At 44.4% G+C, this 18,650-nt stretch overlaps 1 protein-coding gene across 2 annotated transcripts in view; it reads left to right on the forward strand.

The window, feature by feature from the left end:
- The window catches only part of SHANK3 (SH3 and multiple ankyrin repeat domains 3), a 2,151,740-nt gene that overhangs the window by 1,854,495 nt on the left and 278,595 nt on the right, over nt 1-18,650 (forward strand). For both annotated transcript variants that reach the window (XM_085653773.1, XM_085653774.1), the window contains one exon: nt 17,403-17,538. In XM_085653773.1, the coding sequence (XP_085509899.1) occupies nt 17,403-17,538 (136 nt within the window). The remainder of the gene's footprint in view (nt 1-17,402; nt 17,539-18,650) is intronic.

Here is an 18,650-nt window from a genome sequence, read left to right on the forward strand (position 1 = left end):
GAAGCTGGTGCCGCTGGCTCTCTGTGCCAGCTCTCCTCTTGGTCTTTTTTTCTGGGTGCAGAAGTGCAGATCTTTCCCTCAACTTGTCCTCACAGGGCGTAAGGAGGCCAGCTTCACTGGCTCCTGGAGACACCCACTGGTCCTGGGGTCAACTGGACAGAGTCCTTGGTCCTTTTGCGTATCAGGGATTTCTCCTTCCAGTTGTCTATGGCTTTCCCAGCCCCCAGGTCCAGCAGCGAAGACCGCAAAAACACCAACAGCCCTTTCTCTTCCTTGTAAAAAGGGTTTTTAAAAGGGGTTGGAAGGATCTAGAAGGCAGGCACCCCTGGCCAATTGTAGGGTGCCGCATAACCTCTTCACCCCTGTCCCAACACTCCTGCACAGCATGCTGGTACAATTCAAGACGGCTCTGGTTGTCTGGGTTCCCTCCTTTGTTCAGTGGGGTCTGGGCTGTCCCCAGCCCTGGTAAGTGTAACAGGTAATTAACATATGCAGATTTTCATCCTTCCCCTTCCTGCTCAGGAGCTGAGGGAAGCACTGTTAATTACTCCATTTCTGTAGGGAGGCCTTGGTTCCTGCTACTGGAGGGAAACGTAATTAACTTGGCCCAGCAGGGTGACAAAAGCCCTGAGTTGGGGGTATGTGAGTACATCCCCTTCCATTTCTCAGTGTTCTTCCACTAACAGATATGGTACACAATTCCAGGTGGTGATTTAAGGCAATTACGTCCAGGAAGAGAACCCTTGAACAATATTCTGAAACTAAAACTTGACAAAAGCCCTGAGCCCTGATCCGGAGTTCAGCCAGAGAGCTATGAAAATTCTGGATGACCCATAAGTGGTGCAGATAACATCTTGGAACTCTCAGATTTGATTTTGGTGCACATGTTCCATCCCATTTTGATATGTCACTGGTCTCTGAAGGGCAAAGGGACTCAAAACTGCACTCTAACACAGTTATCCCCTTATGTATATAATAAAGTGTCACTGCAGAAAAAACAGCAAACCACTCTGACTTTCCCTATGAGTGCATACTGGCTGTATAAGGCTAAACCAGGTTGATATCTAATCCTGCCCTCTGTGCCAGACTACCTGTTTGCAGTTATCAGGCTTCGCATGACAGTAGTCTCACATGTGCAGCCCTCACACATGTGCACACAAGTGTGCTCACGTGTAACCAGCCAAGTAGCCCTTACCCTTGCTGCAACTCAGCGGCCTTATCTTAAAAGGCAGACACTGGCGGTAAACACATGCATTCCATTTGCCATGTGATTACTGTGGGTTAGACACTTGTAGTGAAAATGTTTAAACCCGGTGATCCAAAAAGTAAAAAATGTGGGTGCAACCCATCTTCCAACAGTCAGTCACTGCTAGGAGCGAGTTGGCCCCTTGAGGATGGAGTGACGTTTGTCCAATCTCTAACAGGTCTCTAGTGAAAACTTAATGGTCTGATAAAGTGTTCACTAGGAATTTCACAGACAAGTAAATGATGCTCCAACCAGCCAGAAGGGTAGACTTTTAAAGAAGAGATGCTCCCAACAGGCGCAATGATCAAATCAAGGATATGGCTGGGAAAAAGCTTAGCATTTTTAACAAATTGTTGCAATGAGCAAGGTGACAAAAGTGCTGATAGATGGCCCCATGGGGATCATTCATATTATCCATGTGTAAGTTAATGTCACCCAAAATATAATGTGATGAAGGCAACGTTGCAACATCAGTGAGAACATCACAGAAATCAGTAAGAAATAACTAAAGCATGATTTGAGGCATGGTAAAGCAGCATAAAAGCCAACTAGGGTTGTGCACTGGGAAACACCTTATTTGTGAGAACCTCACCGAGTCAGTAAGATGGAGGGAGGAAAGCATGTAGCGTCTCCAAACTGTCAGTCACTGTAAACTAGCTCTACCATTAGCTATAGTCTTCAGTTTGCCAGTGCTTTAGGTTCTGATGCAAAGCAGAAGCAATCGGATTTATAACACCGCCAGTCAGGAAACATCAGCGGTTCTGCAGCCTACCTGTTCCCTGTGCCACGCCAACGTCTATCTGCACCAGAGGACGCCAGCGCACTCCTGCACTTCCCTGCCGCTGCCGCAACCAACATCCACGCGGCCGCCGAGCGCAGGGAAACTACAGTTCCCATCAACCCTTGCGGGATGAACCCGCTGACGTCATTGGAATCGCGCTTGAAGGTGCATAAATTCAACGGGAGCCCCGGCAGAGCGGGGGTGATCTTGTTTGTAGCGGTTCTGCAGCCTACCTGTTCCCTGTGCCACGCCAACGTCTATCTGCACCAGAGGACGCCCACGCCAGCGCACTCCTGCACTTCCCTGCCGCTGCCCCAACCAACATCCACGCGGCCGCCGAGCGCAGGGAAACTACAGTTCCCATCAACCCTTGCGGGACGAACCCGCTGACGTCATTGGAATCGCGCTTGAAGGCGCATAAATTCAACGGGAGCCCCGGCAGAGCGGGGGTGATCTTGTTTGTAGCGGTTCTGCAGCCTACCTGTTCCCTGTGCCACGCCAACGTCTATCTGCACCAGAGGACGCCCACGCCAGCGCACTCCTGCACTTCCCTGCCGCTGCCGCAACCAACATCCACGCGGCCGCCGAGCGCAGGGAAACTACAGTTCCCATCAACCCTTGCGGGACGAACCCGCTTACGTCATTGGAATCGCGCTTGAAGGCGCATAAATTCAACGGGAGCCCCGGCAGAGCGGGGGTGATCTTGTTTGTAGCGGTTCTGCAGCCTACCTGTTCCCTGTGCCACGCCAACGTCTATCTGCACCAGAGGACGCCCACGCCAGCGCACTCCTGCACTTCCCTTGAAGGCGCATAAATTCAACGGGAGCCCCCGCGACGCGGGATCGCGCGCGGGTCGGCGCCGGGCTAAGCCCGGGCAAAGGGCGGGCCGTCTGAGGCCGTCCGAGGTTGGACCAGGTTGGGTTGGGCCAGGGACCCTGCCCGATATCTCCTCTGCACCATCTACGTACACACGAGCTGTGCGGCTTATAGAGGGTAATTATCACATCTATCTGTATACTGTGCTTTAAGCTTACTGATTATTGTGGCCACTTGTCTGGTCTTACTCATGCCTGGGAAAAAACAAACCCAAGCAAATAACACCTTAGACAACTATTTGATTCAAGTTGTGGCTAAAATTAATAATGACAGGAGATCCTCATTGGGGCTAGACTCATCTAATCAATCCCATATGGCCGAGAAAGAGTATGGGGATTCTCTGGCTCTACACAATAGTAGTGTATCCTGCGTGGCTCATGTCCCTCTACCTGATACTGACCCCATCCTGCCTAGTGGTGTAGTCGCATTAACAGAAGCTAATAGCGATAGTGAAGAGGTATCAGTGATATCTACTAACATCGAGTCCCCACCTTCTACGATCCCGGTACCAGCTCCGAGGGTCACTCGGGGTAAAAGCAAGGTTATTCAGAAAAGAGGGGGTCTAAGATCAGGCAGAAATAAAATAGTAACCCCTTCGAGGAGAACATCAGCAGATGAGGAAGAGGAGGTTGATTTGTTTAGCGAAGCTCACGTTACCCTCTCCAACGCTCAATTTACTAAACTATGGAGTATGATGGATACAAAAATTAAAGGTATAGTCAAACCCCTGGTTAGTAAAATTGACAAATTAACCGCCGAGGTCAATAGACTAGGTGGTTTATTAGACAAAACTCTGGCGAAGGTAGGGAATATAACTGAAGTTGTTGTAGAGCCAGCAACGAGCAAAACAATTCCTGCTGAGAATAGGGGATCTGTCTCCAACCCTGTACCACTGCCTAATGTATACAGTGGTGCCTTTGCTGATCCACTCCCGGTAGCTTCCACTAATGATTCTAATATGGGAAAAGGGTCTTCCGAGCTTGTAGTTGAAGCCTCTCCATTAGTTCTTGTACTTGCAAATGTACCCCCTCTGGCTTCTGGCGAGGTCGAAACTGTTCCTTCTCTACTAAACAAATCTTTATCATGGCTTACTAACAACATGTTAATAACACCATGGGGGAAGCAACAATTAGCTGTTGAACTCGCTAATGCCAGAAGAGTTGAATGGATTGGTAATAACACCAAAAGGTTCAGAGGGGACTGTGTTATTTTAACCTTCACTGACCCTGAGGTTTTGTCAAACATCTTACCTAACATCTTGCCTCCACAGCGAAGGTCAACTTCAATTGTACCACTGACCCTGGACTTCTTTTATTCACGGAAAGGAAGAGGCATGAACCCTAATATACTAAGAACTAAATGGAATGTTGTGACCAACAGGAGTTGTAATGAGGTCAGATCTCGTGATTGGGGTCTACATGTGGAAAATAGGTTTTCTGCTCTGTCAAACCTGAATGCTTGCGATTGACAACCATCCCTCTGTTTATCTGATTCACTCTATATGGTTGAGCTGGGCCAACGAGAAGGTTCCTGTCCTGTGGCTGTTATGCCGGAGGCCATAGCTGGCTTAACATCTGATAATCTAACACATAATGGTTTAAATGATAATGTGATGAGTGTACTTACTCCTAGCCCCAATCCTGTGACGGCACACGATTCTGGAAACTTATTATCTTGGAATGTGGCCGGGCTAGGCTCAAAGCAGGGTTGCGGTGACTGGTCTAATTTCGTTAGTAATTTTGATGTTTGCATTTTTCAGGAAACATGGGCTTGCGACCCTGTTTTCGCTTTGGGTACCTAAACTTTTGTGTTCCAGCTTCTAAGGGCCCTAAAGGGCGCCCGATGGGGGGTCTTACTATTTGGATTAAACAATCTTTAAAGGCAGTTGCAAAAAACATAGAGACCGGGCAGAAAGATATCCAACTCATTAGGTTCACGAGCGATTTATCCTTATCCATCGATATTTATAACATCTATGTCAGAGGTGGAAATGTAGGAAAATCTGAGGTTCTTCTTGCCCTGTATAAACTCCTCGAGATACACTCAGATGGTAAAAACATAATAATTGCTGGGGATTTAAACCGTACGTTTGAACCTCTTGATACAGGTGAAGCCTATTTAGGTGCAGAGGAAGACAAACAATGGGATATCCCCTCAATAGACACCATCCCAGTAACCCGTTGGACAGAGGATATTTTGGGTTTGAATGCAATGTGTCTTGAACAAGGATTAAGAGCTTTAAATGGGAGGACAAAGTCAGACAGGGTACCAGCTATGACTTTTGATAACGGGAGAAGCAAAAGTCGCATTGACTATATTATCTGTAGCTTCTCTCTTTGGCCCACTGTTAGAGATATGGTTGTGACAGAAATGCCAGAGAGTGACCATAATCCGCTATGTGTCACTCACAAATGGTGGCTGTCTGAATCTAACGCCTCTAGTTCTCTTGATGATCGCCTACCCCCGCTTATTGTGCCAACGAATGATATGCGCAGGTTAAGATGGACGAGTGTTAGGACAGACCAGCAAGCTATCGATAACATAGGAGCAGCGACCGATAAGGCCATTATGGCCCTAGATGGCGAAGCAGGGATCACCACAAGTAAAGTTAACATCATTGAAGTTCATGAGTCCCTTTTCCGAGAAATTAAACACTATTTCTTGAAACCAGTAAACCCTAAGTTGACTCGAGCTCACAGAGTGGCCAAATGGTATAATCATGCTTGTAAGGTGGCACGAACTTCTCTAGGAGCTGCAATTAAGTGCAAAAACCTGGGGGCTATTCGCTCAGCAAGAAAGTCATATAAAACTTGCATTGCTAAGGCGAAAAAAGATTGGGATGAAGCCCACTGGGAAAAACTGAAGTGTGCTAGTGATCGAAAAGATTCCAGACTATTTTGGCATATTGTCAAATGGGGGCAAGAAAGGCCTGAAGAGGCTTGCAATAATTATGTCCCACAGGAAGCCTGGGTAAACTTTTTTAGTGATCAATATGCTAATAGGGTTCAGATTGTAAATAACATTAGCCCTATCTATATAACTCCTGAGGACAATGTCTTTACGATGGCCGAAATTCTGTCGGCCCTCAAAACTGTACACAGAGGACGCGCTCCTGGCATTGATGGCGTCCCAGCTGACGTTTTTTTAAACGACACAGATAGGTGGTGTAAATATATTCACTTACTAATTAACCACATTGCGAGGGGAGCAGCTATTCCGGCTTCATGGCGGGGTGCTGTTATCATCCCTGTGTACAAAAAGGGTGATCGTTCCCAGCCTTGTAATTACCGCCCGATCAGCCTGATTGACACAGTGCAAAAAATCGTCGGACGAGTGATTGTTAATCGACTGCTCGATTGGGCGGAAGATTTTAACATTCTATCTCCATTTCAGGCTGGGTTTCGTAAGGCCACTAGTACCGTGGATCAAGTTTTTCGGTTCCAGCTGATCCAGTGGAGGACTGTGGTGCTAGGTGGGGGCAGTCTTTATGCGGCATTTGTCGACTTGAGGGCTGCCTTCGATCTGGTTCCTAGGACGAAACTGTGGGAAGTACTTGCGGCCTTGGGGGTCCCAGGAGTCCTGTTGACAATGATCATGAGATTACATGAAGGCACCTATGCTAAAATTCAATGGGGGGGATACGGAAAAGACACTGCCGATTTTCCTGTTGAGCGTGGGGTTCGGCAGGGGTGCTCAATGGCACCTACCTTGTTCACCCTTTTTATTAATGGCATAGTCTCCTGTATTCAATCACAGGCAGTTGATGCTCCTTCTCTTGCAGGTGTAAAAGTTCCGATTTTAATGTTTGCCGATGACACGTTAATCTTATCTAAAACTCCAAGTGGATTGCAAAAAGCATTGGATATTTTTGACAAGTTTTGTGGGGATCATGGTCTGGAGGTGAATGCATCCAAAACAAAACTCATGGTTTTTAATCCATATCGTAATTTTAAGTCTAATATTACCATGAGTGGACGAACTCTTGAGGTCGTATCATCTTTCACATACCTGGGAATCCTTATTTCTAATGATAATAGGTGGAACCAGCATTTAACCATTGCAACTCTGAGGCACAAGCAATTGGCCGGAACTATCTTAAAGGAGCACAGGAAATCATTAACTAAACCGATTAAACCACCCCTGATCATATATGAGGCAAAAGCAATTGGGTCGGCATTATATGGGGCTGAGCTATGGGGGCACGATAACCTACAGGAGTTGCAAACCTCAGAGAATAAATTCCTTAGGAAACTAACGGGTACACCCCAAAGTAGCCCGTTATTACCCCTGAGATATGAGCTTGGAAGGAAGAAAATCTCGGAAATGGCCAAACTACGACCAATTTTATATTGGCGTAGGTTATGGACTACACCTGAGCTTATTCATTATGCATCCGGGTTCATTGACGTTGTTAGAGCAGATTGCTTTAACAAAATCAGATGGTTCAAATCATTAAAATCAATATTATTTGAACTAGGCCTGAATGCACTATGGTTCGACCCAGCAGGGGCATCATTCCCGACCAAGGCAACCCTAAAAAATATTTTTGGGGATAATGTCGATAACAAAAGCCTCCTCAGTATCAATTGTGGGGTCATGACTGCTAGTTTTCTCGAGGTTAAATTGTACCCTATGTATGAACTGTATTGGGATTATATATCCAAACCTTTGGATAGGAAATTGCTTTTTCAATTAAGGGCGGGCTTTCTTCCTCTTGGTTACCTAACATCTAAATGGAGGGAAGGAGGCCCTGCTACATGCCCAGCTTGTGGGGAAGGTAATGAAACACTTGGTCACTTTTTGTTTTCCTGTAAACCATTCTCTACTCCAAGGCGTGTATGGCTGGCACCTATGAGTAGGAATTTGGGTACCAGGAGTAGTATGGTGGCTTTGCGCATAGTAAGATCAACTACTTTAACCTGGATTATAATCGCCACCGCCAAGTACTTGGGGTGGGCTTGGACAATCAGGCAGAGATTGCTAGTCCGGTGATTACTCTCTGCCTAGTTGAACAGAGACTGCTAGAGTATTGTCTATTCTCTGTGTGATGTATCTTTTCGTGTCATCGGGACAAAACAATTTTAAATGCTCTTTTTTAGAATAATGATTTTATGAAATTTTATTTAAATGTACTAATTATATTAATGAACTTTACACCTGCGAAATGTACGTCTAAGAGGCTCTGTCACTAGCACAAAGAATATATAAATTGTATATAATTGCAGTACCCTTAACTATGAATTGCATTATTGTGATGTATCTTAATTCCTCTTTGTAAATAACCTTATTCTTTTTTAATTGTTTTTTATTATATGTTTGTTTGTCTGCTTTTATGAGTAAATCTCGAATAAAGCACTTTTTGAATTGAATTGAATTGAATTGAATTGAATTGAATTGGAAAGCATGGTGAAATGTAGAGTCTTTGATATAAAAAAAGAACTCCCCACACTTATCACCTTCTTTGTACATGCACAGCAGAAGGAAAGAAAGTTGGATTCTACAAGCAGGGCATTAGGCCCAGGATTGAGCCAGTTTTCAGTAATAAAGAGACTATCTAGCTTAAACTCATCAATGAGGTCATGAATTTCAATAGTGTGTTTCTGGTGGGCCACTAATAAACAAAGCAGGAGGAGATTAAAATGATTTGCATGGGACAGATTGTGAGGCCAATTCAAAAGTAAGTGAATCATTGGAAGGAATGGTTGAACTTAAACGTAGTGATAGAAGCTGACTACAACAGTACCTACTGGTCAGATGATGAGTTTGTTGTCTTAAGAGTCCATGCTGCTCTTGAAAGACTGGGAGATGCTTGAGGGAATGCTAGGCAAGCTGGCAGCATGGTCAAGACCCCGGGCTCGCCTTAGGCGCACCTTCGGCACTCCTGCTTCACAGACGCACAGCTCTGAAGTCTGAAGCCTGCCAAAGCAAGCACTAAAAGTCCAGCAGAACATTTAAATGGCAAAACAGGAACTTCACCTATATCATTAAAGCCTTCTCGGTGGCCACTGCAATGGAGCAGACTAAGCTGCTACTAAAAGTATGCTGTGGACAGAGCCTGCTAAAATGTAACAAGCTCCTTAAAACCTTCCTTTCTTAAACACATAAGCCTTTCTACCAGCCAGTCTAATTTTCTTCCACTTTTTTAAATTTTTTTATATTTTGTTTAAATGTTTATGCCAGAATTTCATAGTGGTTGTTTATATGTATTTTCCCAGAGCACCAAGTAAATTTGAGGGTTTGCCAGTTGCGGTCCATAATGTGCATGAGTAGTAAGGCAGACATACACATGAATACTCTCTTCTACTCATCCACCCACAAAAGCACAGACATACTCTAGTGCTTAATTTGTAAAAGAATGAGTGCTGGTGATCAAAGCTCTGCTCACAAGCCTTTGACCAGTGCTAATAAATGGGGTGTGGTATTACCAAGGCTGTGTAGTCTTGAATGCTCCTCATGCCTCCTTAATTCACTACCAGACACTCCTTTTCCCTTTACCACACCTTTTCAGGTTTCTACTTTCTCCCGCTGTGACAGTTTCTCAGTCTTTCTCTTCTCCCTCCTTTCCCTTTGTGTGGTGTTCCGTATCCTGCTTTTGGTAACTGTGCTAAAGAAAAATGAGTGCCAGTGGCCTCCACCAGCTCAAATTAAGCACTGACATACTCACACCCATCCAGATGCACACTCACTCACAACCATCCATTCACAAGCGTGCACATACACACCCATCATTCACTAGCACATATAAACACATTTACAGGGCGCACATGCAGATACACATAGATTCATATATACACCCAACATTAAAAAAGCACTTACCAAGCTGCAGTAGTGGCATAGGGTTGCCCGAGTGAAAAGCAGAAATGCCGATGTTCCTGGAAACTTCGGGGAAGGAAGAGACAGATGGAAAATCCTGCTGCCTTTTCTCATTGGCTGACCTTGTCATGGGTCAGGCAATGAGAAGAGGACCTTCCTCAACTCTTCACAGAGTGCCATATGCACGAAATGTTTGCTTTACGATTTCCAAATTGCGAATCTGTAGAAATCACTATTAGAGAAGAGCAAAATGATATGAATGAAACAGTGTATTCCTCTAATTCTACAGATTCACAATTGCAAATAGGAAATCTCAATTCAGGAAATAGCAAAATTGTGTGTCCCTAAAAGCAAAATGCAAATTAGGAAAAGTTATTTTTCTCTAGGTTTGGGTTGCATATGCAGCCATGCCTTCACCCCTGTCAACCACGTGACTCCCTCCCATGGCACAGAGGAGCACGAAATGATCCCTTCTGCCAGCACACCTCCTCTGCTTTTTTTTAACCCTGATTGCCTTACCCCCCTACCATGTACCACCATGTGCGGATTTGCCCTCAAAATAGGAATACTGCATCTGGATTTGGACCGAATAATGCTGTTATTCCCATTCTGGGGGAATTAATAGACAGATTTATGTGCAAGGATACTGGCCAGGAAATGTTATTGTATCCCTGCACATATATCCACCCACCTCATATCTTGGGCCTAAATGGCACAGCATTTTGTCTAACACAGCCCTATTTCTACTCAGCTGGAAAGAGCACTGCATGTATTGCTCATCAGCTTACATTAGGTAGTGTGATGAAGGTCTTCTCCATAGCCCAGGTTTGAATACTGTTGTAGCACATGGCATTACAGATACAGGTGGCTAAGCACGTAAAATGTTTAAAATGGGTAATAATATTTGACAGCTTTATTTTTTAATGTGGTCAATCATAGTGCCCCAGTAATATAGGTAAAGCATCTCGGGACCATGCAAGAAATGTCTTGACAGACATGCAGTTGCTAACAAACTGTGCCCCTATAATGTGGAGAACTTGGGCAAAGCATGGGCATGCATTGTCTTACCAAGCATTATGGTAGGATTCAAATTGGAGCTGTTGCCAGTCACCCAAATTCTAAGCTGTAGTTGTTGGCAGTTCAGTTACCTACTGTGGCACTATGTACTCCACTTCCTCTCATTGGTTAATCCCGTTAGTATTTGCGATCCATCCCAAGGCATGAATAAAATAGCTTGCGCTTGACCAAGCCATAATGCACGACTAGTCCAAGGGCCGGGTTTAAGTGTTGGCGGACAGAGTAATCTCTCTTGGTCTGGAGGAGGACTTAACGTCCACCAGGTCAAGACTATTACACCGACCAATTTCGGAAATTACCGCCAAGCTGGCAGTCATTTCTAAAACATCGTCAGGAACCGCCGTCGCTGCAGTTCCTGTCAATGCTGTTTACAGTTTGGGGCAGGGCTCCATCAACATGACAGAGCCCTGCAACAAACTGTTTTCTTTATTTAAAAAAAAAAAATACAGAATCTGGAATTTCAGTTTGAAAATAAAAAATTAAAATGCTCCCTTCACCATGGGAGCCCTCTCTTTAGCAGTTTTCACTGCCCCTTACCGCCAAGGTTTTGCTGGAGCTGAGGGACTGTGAAAACTGACCTGTAACTCTGCCCATCTTAATTAGGTGGTCTCTGGTCTGTAAAGTAGTGTTCCACCAGTTTTGTGAAGGCAGTGGAACCTGTACTTCAGTATGCCAAAGGTCCGTTCGATGATGGACCATGTTGTCTCAGCTGCCCTGTTATACTGCCTTTCACTTCTGGTTATTGGGGTCAAGTATGGTGTCAGTATCCAGGGACGCAAGGCATGTGCACTTTCTCCTTAAAGAGAATGAGAAGGATAAAGCGTCACATCACATTACACAAACAGTTCTGGTAAATGTATGCATTGAGTCAGCAATTCTCTTACCAAGTAAAAAGCCATCGCCAAATTCACCCTGAGACAGTTGGTTATGTATTCCACTCTGGCGGAACATGAGAGTCACGAGGGCTACCTGGGAATCTGCCTACAAGGTCAGTTACAATGCCTGAGGCATCACACACTTCCTGTACATTGTATGAATGGGTGCTTTTCATATTTCTGTATATGAATTCATTTGCACAGGGGGGCATATGGCAATGTGTGCCATCAACACAGCCAATTATATTGGGAAACTGTGCTACCCTGTAAAACATTAATTTGGTCTGTTGCAAATTTTGGGCCATATCTGGTAAACATATGTATTTGTTTACTTTGCTAACCATGTTGACCAGAAACCTGTGACAAAACCTAGAAAATGCACTTTGTGACACTCCTTCTGCTATGACTCCCTGGTGAATGCCTGAAGTATAAAGGCGTAGACAACACTATACCTGCACATGTTGTAGTATTGCATTGCTTCTGACTGTTGAGCTCTGTAGCTGAGGTTGTAACTCAGCAACTAATTCCAACATTAACTCATTACTGTGTCTGTACTCCTCCTAAGTCTGTTCAAAAAGGGTGACCTTCACCCTAAATATCCTCTCCTGCTTCCTCCTCCTTCTCTGCCTACCAGCCAAAATCCTCATCCTCCTCACCAAGACATATAGAGCCGCCATTCTGAATGAGCCAGATGCATTTTGGGTGAATTGTTTTAGTTTGCACCTGGTTACCACCAGATCCAGATTGATGGTAATTGCATCTGCTAATAGCCACTTTGTGACTATTTGCAATTAGGAAATCCTTTGTACATACTGTTAGCGATTTGCTATTTAAAAAATCCCAATTTGGGATTTCCTATTTAGCAATGTCCAAAAAGCGATTTCTACTAGCTAGAAATCGCATTTTGCATCACCGCAAATGCCTTTTGTACATATCAAAATGGCATTTCGTATTTCCTAACGGCTCGAAATAGCGATTTGCACCATTAAAAAATGCAAAATGTCTTAGTACATATGGCCCAGAGTGAGGTGGGGTGAGTGAGGTTTGCTGACCCCACCTCACTCTGAGACCAGGCGTCATTGATAGACACTGGGCACTTCAGGGCATAAACCTGAGGTGCCCAGGTTTAATTCTATCCATGATGCTCTCCGTCGTTATGATGTGGAGGACCACACGGGGCTTTGCCGAGCTGATGAGTTGAAGCCCTTTGGGCTGTGAAATCTTCAGCCTCGCAAAGCTTGGATCAGTCTGTCAGGGACCTGTGCGTTAGTGCATGCAAAGCGCCTGGCTGTCTGACCTGATATGGCAAGTGCATGTAAGAAATACCTTTGCTCAGCCTGACACACTCATTCTTTGGGAAAGGGAGGGGGCGGAGCCTCTAAGCCCTTAATGACAGGTCGCCCTTAGGTTGTGCGCTTGATAAATACAATTAACATAGTGAGAAAAAATTGACAGTGGTCGAATGCTAATAAAGCCACTCTGACAAAATATTGGATAGAGGTATAGAACCCTTTTTTAATTGCATCTCTCTCGTCCTAAATAAGTTAACTTCTCACTTACAGAAATTTGAAAATGCCGATTTATGAAATATCAGCATTCTAACATTCCATTCACCAGCCTGTAGCTCTAGGAGTGAGCCTGAAATACCCTCTCGGTAAATACTGGCCAAAGTGATAAATCTTATAGCCTTCCAAATCAAGCATCTAGAATCACGAAATAAAAAATGGCAGGGAGGAAATGATTCTGCCCACAGGTGTAGACATTGTGAAGTTAAGAATCATAATTTCTGCACAGATCACCAAATGCTGAAACAAGCCCAAAATAGTTTTGAAACACACCCATTTCAAGTCCCTGGGTTCTGTGAACCTTAACAAACAGCTGACTGCTTCTGACACAAAGCTAATGTTGTAAATGATATATGCATCTTTATTTCATGTCATTCATTTGGTCATGCACCAACAATTCACATGCCCTTTGGCAGCAGGATGCTGCCATTATTGCACAGCATCAAGTTAAGAGTAATTATTGTACTGTGTTTACCTCTCAGCTAGAAGCCATATCATTACAGGATATTGTGTGGTCATGATGGGAGGAAATGCACCCCTTTAAAAAAAACATGGTGTCATGGGCTGATCTGCTATACTTCACACATTAGTGAGTGACGGTGAGATTTGTGCTGCACATCATCTGGTCACTGTTTTGCACCTCATGAAAGGGGCAAGTCTGTGTTGATACAATGGTATAGTTAGTGCAATGCCATGAAATTCCATCCTAAATGCATATGTTTTTGCTGCATCCCTTGGGAATGTACTCATTATTTTGTACTGCTGCAGAGCATGAACTTCCTTTAATAATGGAAAGGCAGCTTACTGGGAGGCACAACTTCCCCAAGCAGTCATAGATAGGCATGACCCACTTTTCCAAAAGTGTACTGGGCACTTGATTTTACTGTTGAGGTGGATGTTTTCATGAGTGGCTCCATATAGTCTTAGTTGTCTGATATCTCCAGATAATGGGTATTTGATGCTTGTTCATGGTTAAGATGTGATTTCATCAGCTATGCATAGAGCTCAGTGAGTTAAACCCTGGCTGCTGAGATTTCTGTGTGCTATAGGATTGAATCCCTACGGAACCAACACAGCAGCCTATCCTCTCAAGTTGATAAACTACATTACACATTACCCAGGGGCAGTTGACACTGGGTAGTTATGGTTCAGCTACACTTTTCATTGAAAGGTATTTTTCATTTGCCTTTCACTTTTGACCCCATGGAGAAATCTGCACTGAATGTGGCAATCGCTCAGCTAAAGTCTGACATTTTAGCTCCTAAAAGGAATGTTTGTTCATACCTGCAGGCAAAACCGCTCAATGGATTTACCAAACTTGGCATCAAAGTAGAAATTTACTCAGAAAGCATGAATTTGTTGTTTTGGTTTAAATCTGTTCAGTAGTTTTAGAGATTTAAGCATTTTAAAAAGTTACAGTTTGGACATTAAAGGTTAACACTTTTTTATATCTAGGGCAATTTAATCACAAAGGAATTGAAAAACGAATCCACAGTTGTCTGTGAATCCAAACTTTAAAAAACACAATCCGATTGGACGAGGCAGTCTCTTCTTCTGTCGTCCCTTTCGGATCCGCAGTTCCACAGTTGGACAGCGGCGGCTCCTCCGCTAAAGCGGAGGAACGTAACCCCACTGCCCTTTGAGCAGTGCAAAGATAAAATAAAATGATAATGACAGAACGTCATTATAATTTTATATTTAGTATGAAGCCAGATTGGGGTGGGGCTGGGTTTGCGTCAGTGGGAGGAGTGGTTGATGCACCATAAGTGCTCATGATGTTTTGGCCGGCCATCTTGGACCAGCCAAACCGTCATGTGCACTTAGCATGTTCTCCACCTGTTTGCATTGCGCAGCCTGGGTGGAAAACATGCACAGGCTCCCGCTCCCACCTGTCTAAACGCCGAACCTGGCCGCTCAGAACAATCACAATGCTGGTGTCATGCTGGTGACATCAGCGTCGTGATTGACAGTGACGACTGGCACAGGTAAGCATGGTGGGGTAGGGCAGGGCGCGGCAGGGGAGGAAGCCGACAGAATAGGTACTATTTATTTATTTAATTATACTTATTCCGTTGTCTGTCAACTCCCCCCCACCCCTCACCGCGTTTACCTGTGCCAGCCGCCGCTGGTGATTGGCTAGGGAAGTCTGGGAGCCTGGGTGCTGCCGGGAGCCAGGAAAACAGGGAGGAAGAGGAGAGGCAGCAGCAGGCGACCAGCAGGTAATTCTTCTTTTCCCCCCAGTTTTCTAACCCTCCCTGCACCCCTCTCCACCATTCCCTACCAGGCGCCACTGCAGTTAGAACCTCGGATCTAAGTGCCCTGATTGGCTGGCCATAAGAGAAAAAGTTCTCTTGCTGCTGCCATTCCCGGGATACCGTGGCATGGCTGTGCGCAGCAGGGGTTTGCCACCCATGATGGGTGGCAAACCCCCATTTCAAACTAAGAAGCTTAGAATGGGGCTTTATTATGCAATGGAGATGTGCCTAACCCTCCAGTATCTAAAATCTGCAGACAAAACTGTCACTCACATACACTAAGCAACTGGGAGTGTTTTATTCAGGAGTTTGAAAGTGATGTAATTAAAACAAACCGTGCTTGATTTAAATTAAATGTGCTGTTGAAAACAAGGGTGTTTTAATGTTTGACAGATCCCGCGTGCCTCGGTTTGCAATGAACCAGGCGAGGTTTTTAATCCTGTGTGAGAAAAATGAACCTGACTCCCTAATGAAATTAAATTGTCAACTCTAATACAGAACGCATTTTACAAAATAAGGGATTCTAAAGAGGCCCAGACTGGTGGAGCATTGGCTATGTGTATCAGTAAATGAAAAATCACATTTTTTGCAGGATATCAAGTAAACCAAAACTTACACAAAGGCATGAGTTACAGAGCTCATCAATAAAAAGAATTATCTATATACATTATGTTTCAAAAACACTTAAATATGGGGCAGATGAGCTGGTAGTAATTCATAACAACAGGCTCCGACTGCCTCCAGCCTTGCAAAGCATTATCCAACTCTACTAGCAAGGCAAACCTATTGGAATTCAGTCGTCCATCTTGTGGCAATGATGTTTTTTCCTTGATATATTGGACTGCCAAAGACAACAGATTAACTGCTACAAGTGAAGTCAAGTGGGCGATAGTATAAGGCAGGTTGGTATGGCATGGGAATATCAAGTTTTAGATACTGTGCTACAATACAAAGTCATGGATGACCAAAATATCGACAAGGTAATTATGTTTAGGTTACTACAGGTGTACTATACTTTACTTCACAATTTATGTAATCAATGTGCGTAGATGTGGGGTTAAAAACAGTGCATTTACTAATATATACTTACCCCATTATAGGTTAGTTGAAACATTGTTAAAATCGTAATTTACACACAATTGACTGTTATTACACATACCTGTTACCCACATAGCACTAAGAAAAGATATAAAAAAAAACATTGAAGGCCAAACTAGACGCCCTAACCTGGGAGAATCTTTAAACTAGAACGAGTCACAGAGCACTACAATGCCGGTGATCGCCTTCCCAGGCAGTAAACATTCTTATATTGAAATGTGCTCCGGAAAGGCCACTTCTACTGTGCAGATGGCATCTTCAGGAGCGCATCCTCCCACCAGTGTCCTTTCTGCAAAGTGACACTTTATTTCGGCATTGCAACCCTTTCTCCCTTAAGGGTGCAAGGTTAGCTATACCGTCATTTTGTGAATGTCAGTGTAAGGGTGTATCTTGCTGACTCATGTCACGAATACAAGCCATCTTCCTATGTAAATTTTGTTATTTGAAGTGCTTGTGCAGTATATGTCAGAGGTTTTTACAAGTAGGCCCTGCTCTTGAGTCTATTGTGACTGCAGTGTAGAGGAGATATGTCCTCACAAAATAAAATGCTCAAGGCTTGTGCAGAAACTCAGCGTCACAACTCTTAGCTGAGGTTTAAAACGTGGCGCAGAGAAGCAAGCATATGTGTTTAAATGAATGAGTAGAAAGGTATTCTACACTGTTCCTCCATGTAATGATCCTCCGAGCTGGTGCACGCCTCGCACCATCTCTGGACACCATGTCAAGGACATGGATGAGAATTTCATATTGTAATGTGAATTTTGCATCCCTGTTGTCCAGATGATTTCTGATAACTTGTTTCCTCTCCGGCCTTAGGTGAACGGTGTGAATGTGGTGAAGGTGGGGCACAAGCAAGTAGTGTCGCTCATCCGGCAGGGAGGCAATCGCCTAATGATGAAGGTGGTCTCCGTCAGCCGCAAGCCAGAATCGGAGGATGTGGTGCGGAAAAGAGGTAGGTGTGGGATTCCTTTGCTTCATTAACTAGTTCTCGTCAGCAGCCTGGTGGCTTTGGGTATAACCTTTCCTATGCAATGTTTGAACCAGCCTTCTGTCCTGGCATCGGTGCAGACAATCGAAGCAGCACTGCATTAATCCTCCATATTGGAAGAGAGGGCGAGGCACACTAACTAATGGGCCCAAAGGCTGACAATCAAGCCAGATTCCTCGTGGCCTAAGGATCCTCCCCATGTGGGATTTGAAAGGGGTGAGGGTGCTTTTAGATCCTGGAAGCCCACATAGTGTTTCCCACACACAGCCTTTCTGCTATTCAGCCAAGCATTCCTTCTCAGGCAAGAGGGAAGTGACTGACCTATTTGAATACATGGGATAGGACTACAACTGATTGTGAAATGGACCTGGGTTGACACATGGAGTGCTGAAAGGGAATCCGTGAGTATACAGGGTCTGATGAAAGGCACTGCCAACCGGATAACTTTAAAAGTATTAATTGTTTTACAGTGAATACACTAAAACTAGAAGTATAAGAACGTGGTTACTGGTATAATGACGTTTGAGGCGATACCATGCCCTGCTTCTACATTTTAGTGTCTGTGTTGTCAAGGACACTAAATCTTGATGGTAGCACTTCATGACTGTTTTGAGGATATCATTGGTTGCACCTTGGTGGGCACATCGCCAAGCATCAATCACCGTGTGTCAATTCCACTGTTACCACAATCAGGAGTCCATCTTGTCTATGATGGCTCACCGTTACTTAGGGAAGGAGCTCTTTTATCTCCGACTTCCCTCATTGAGTTCCCTGCTTTCTGTGCCGAACGGAACGTCTAAAATATAAATGGAAATCAGTTCCTCTTCCAGCCCATGATAAGGAACGTAGTGTAAGGCCTCTTTAAACTTATGACACTTTTAAAACTTGAAGTTAGGACTCAGGCTCACAAATCCAATGGACGCAATAAATATGACAACATGGCGCTTCTAGCTGGGCAGATACTTACAATGCAATGAATGCCGGGTAGTGATGTCACAAGACCTGTTACTTGTAATGCTCTGCATAACCCTACGAGGACCCAGCACTCCTGACATTTATAGTTAACAAAAAAGTGA

The sequence above is a fragment of the Triturus cristatus genome, chromosome 4_1 (assembly GCF_964204655.1).
Source record: "Triturus cristatus chromosome 4_1, aTriCri1.1, whole genome shotgun sequence".
In the NCBI taxonomy this organism is placed as follows: Eukaryota; Metazoa; Chordata; class Amphibia; order Caudata; family Salamandridae; genus Triturus; species Triturus cristatus.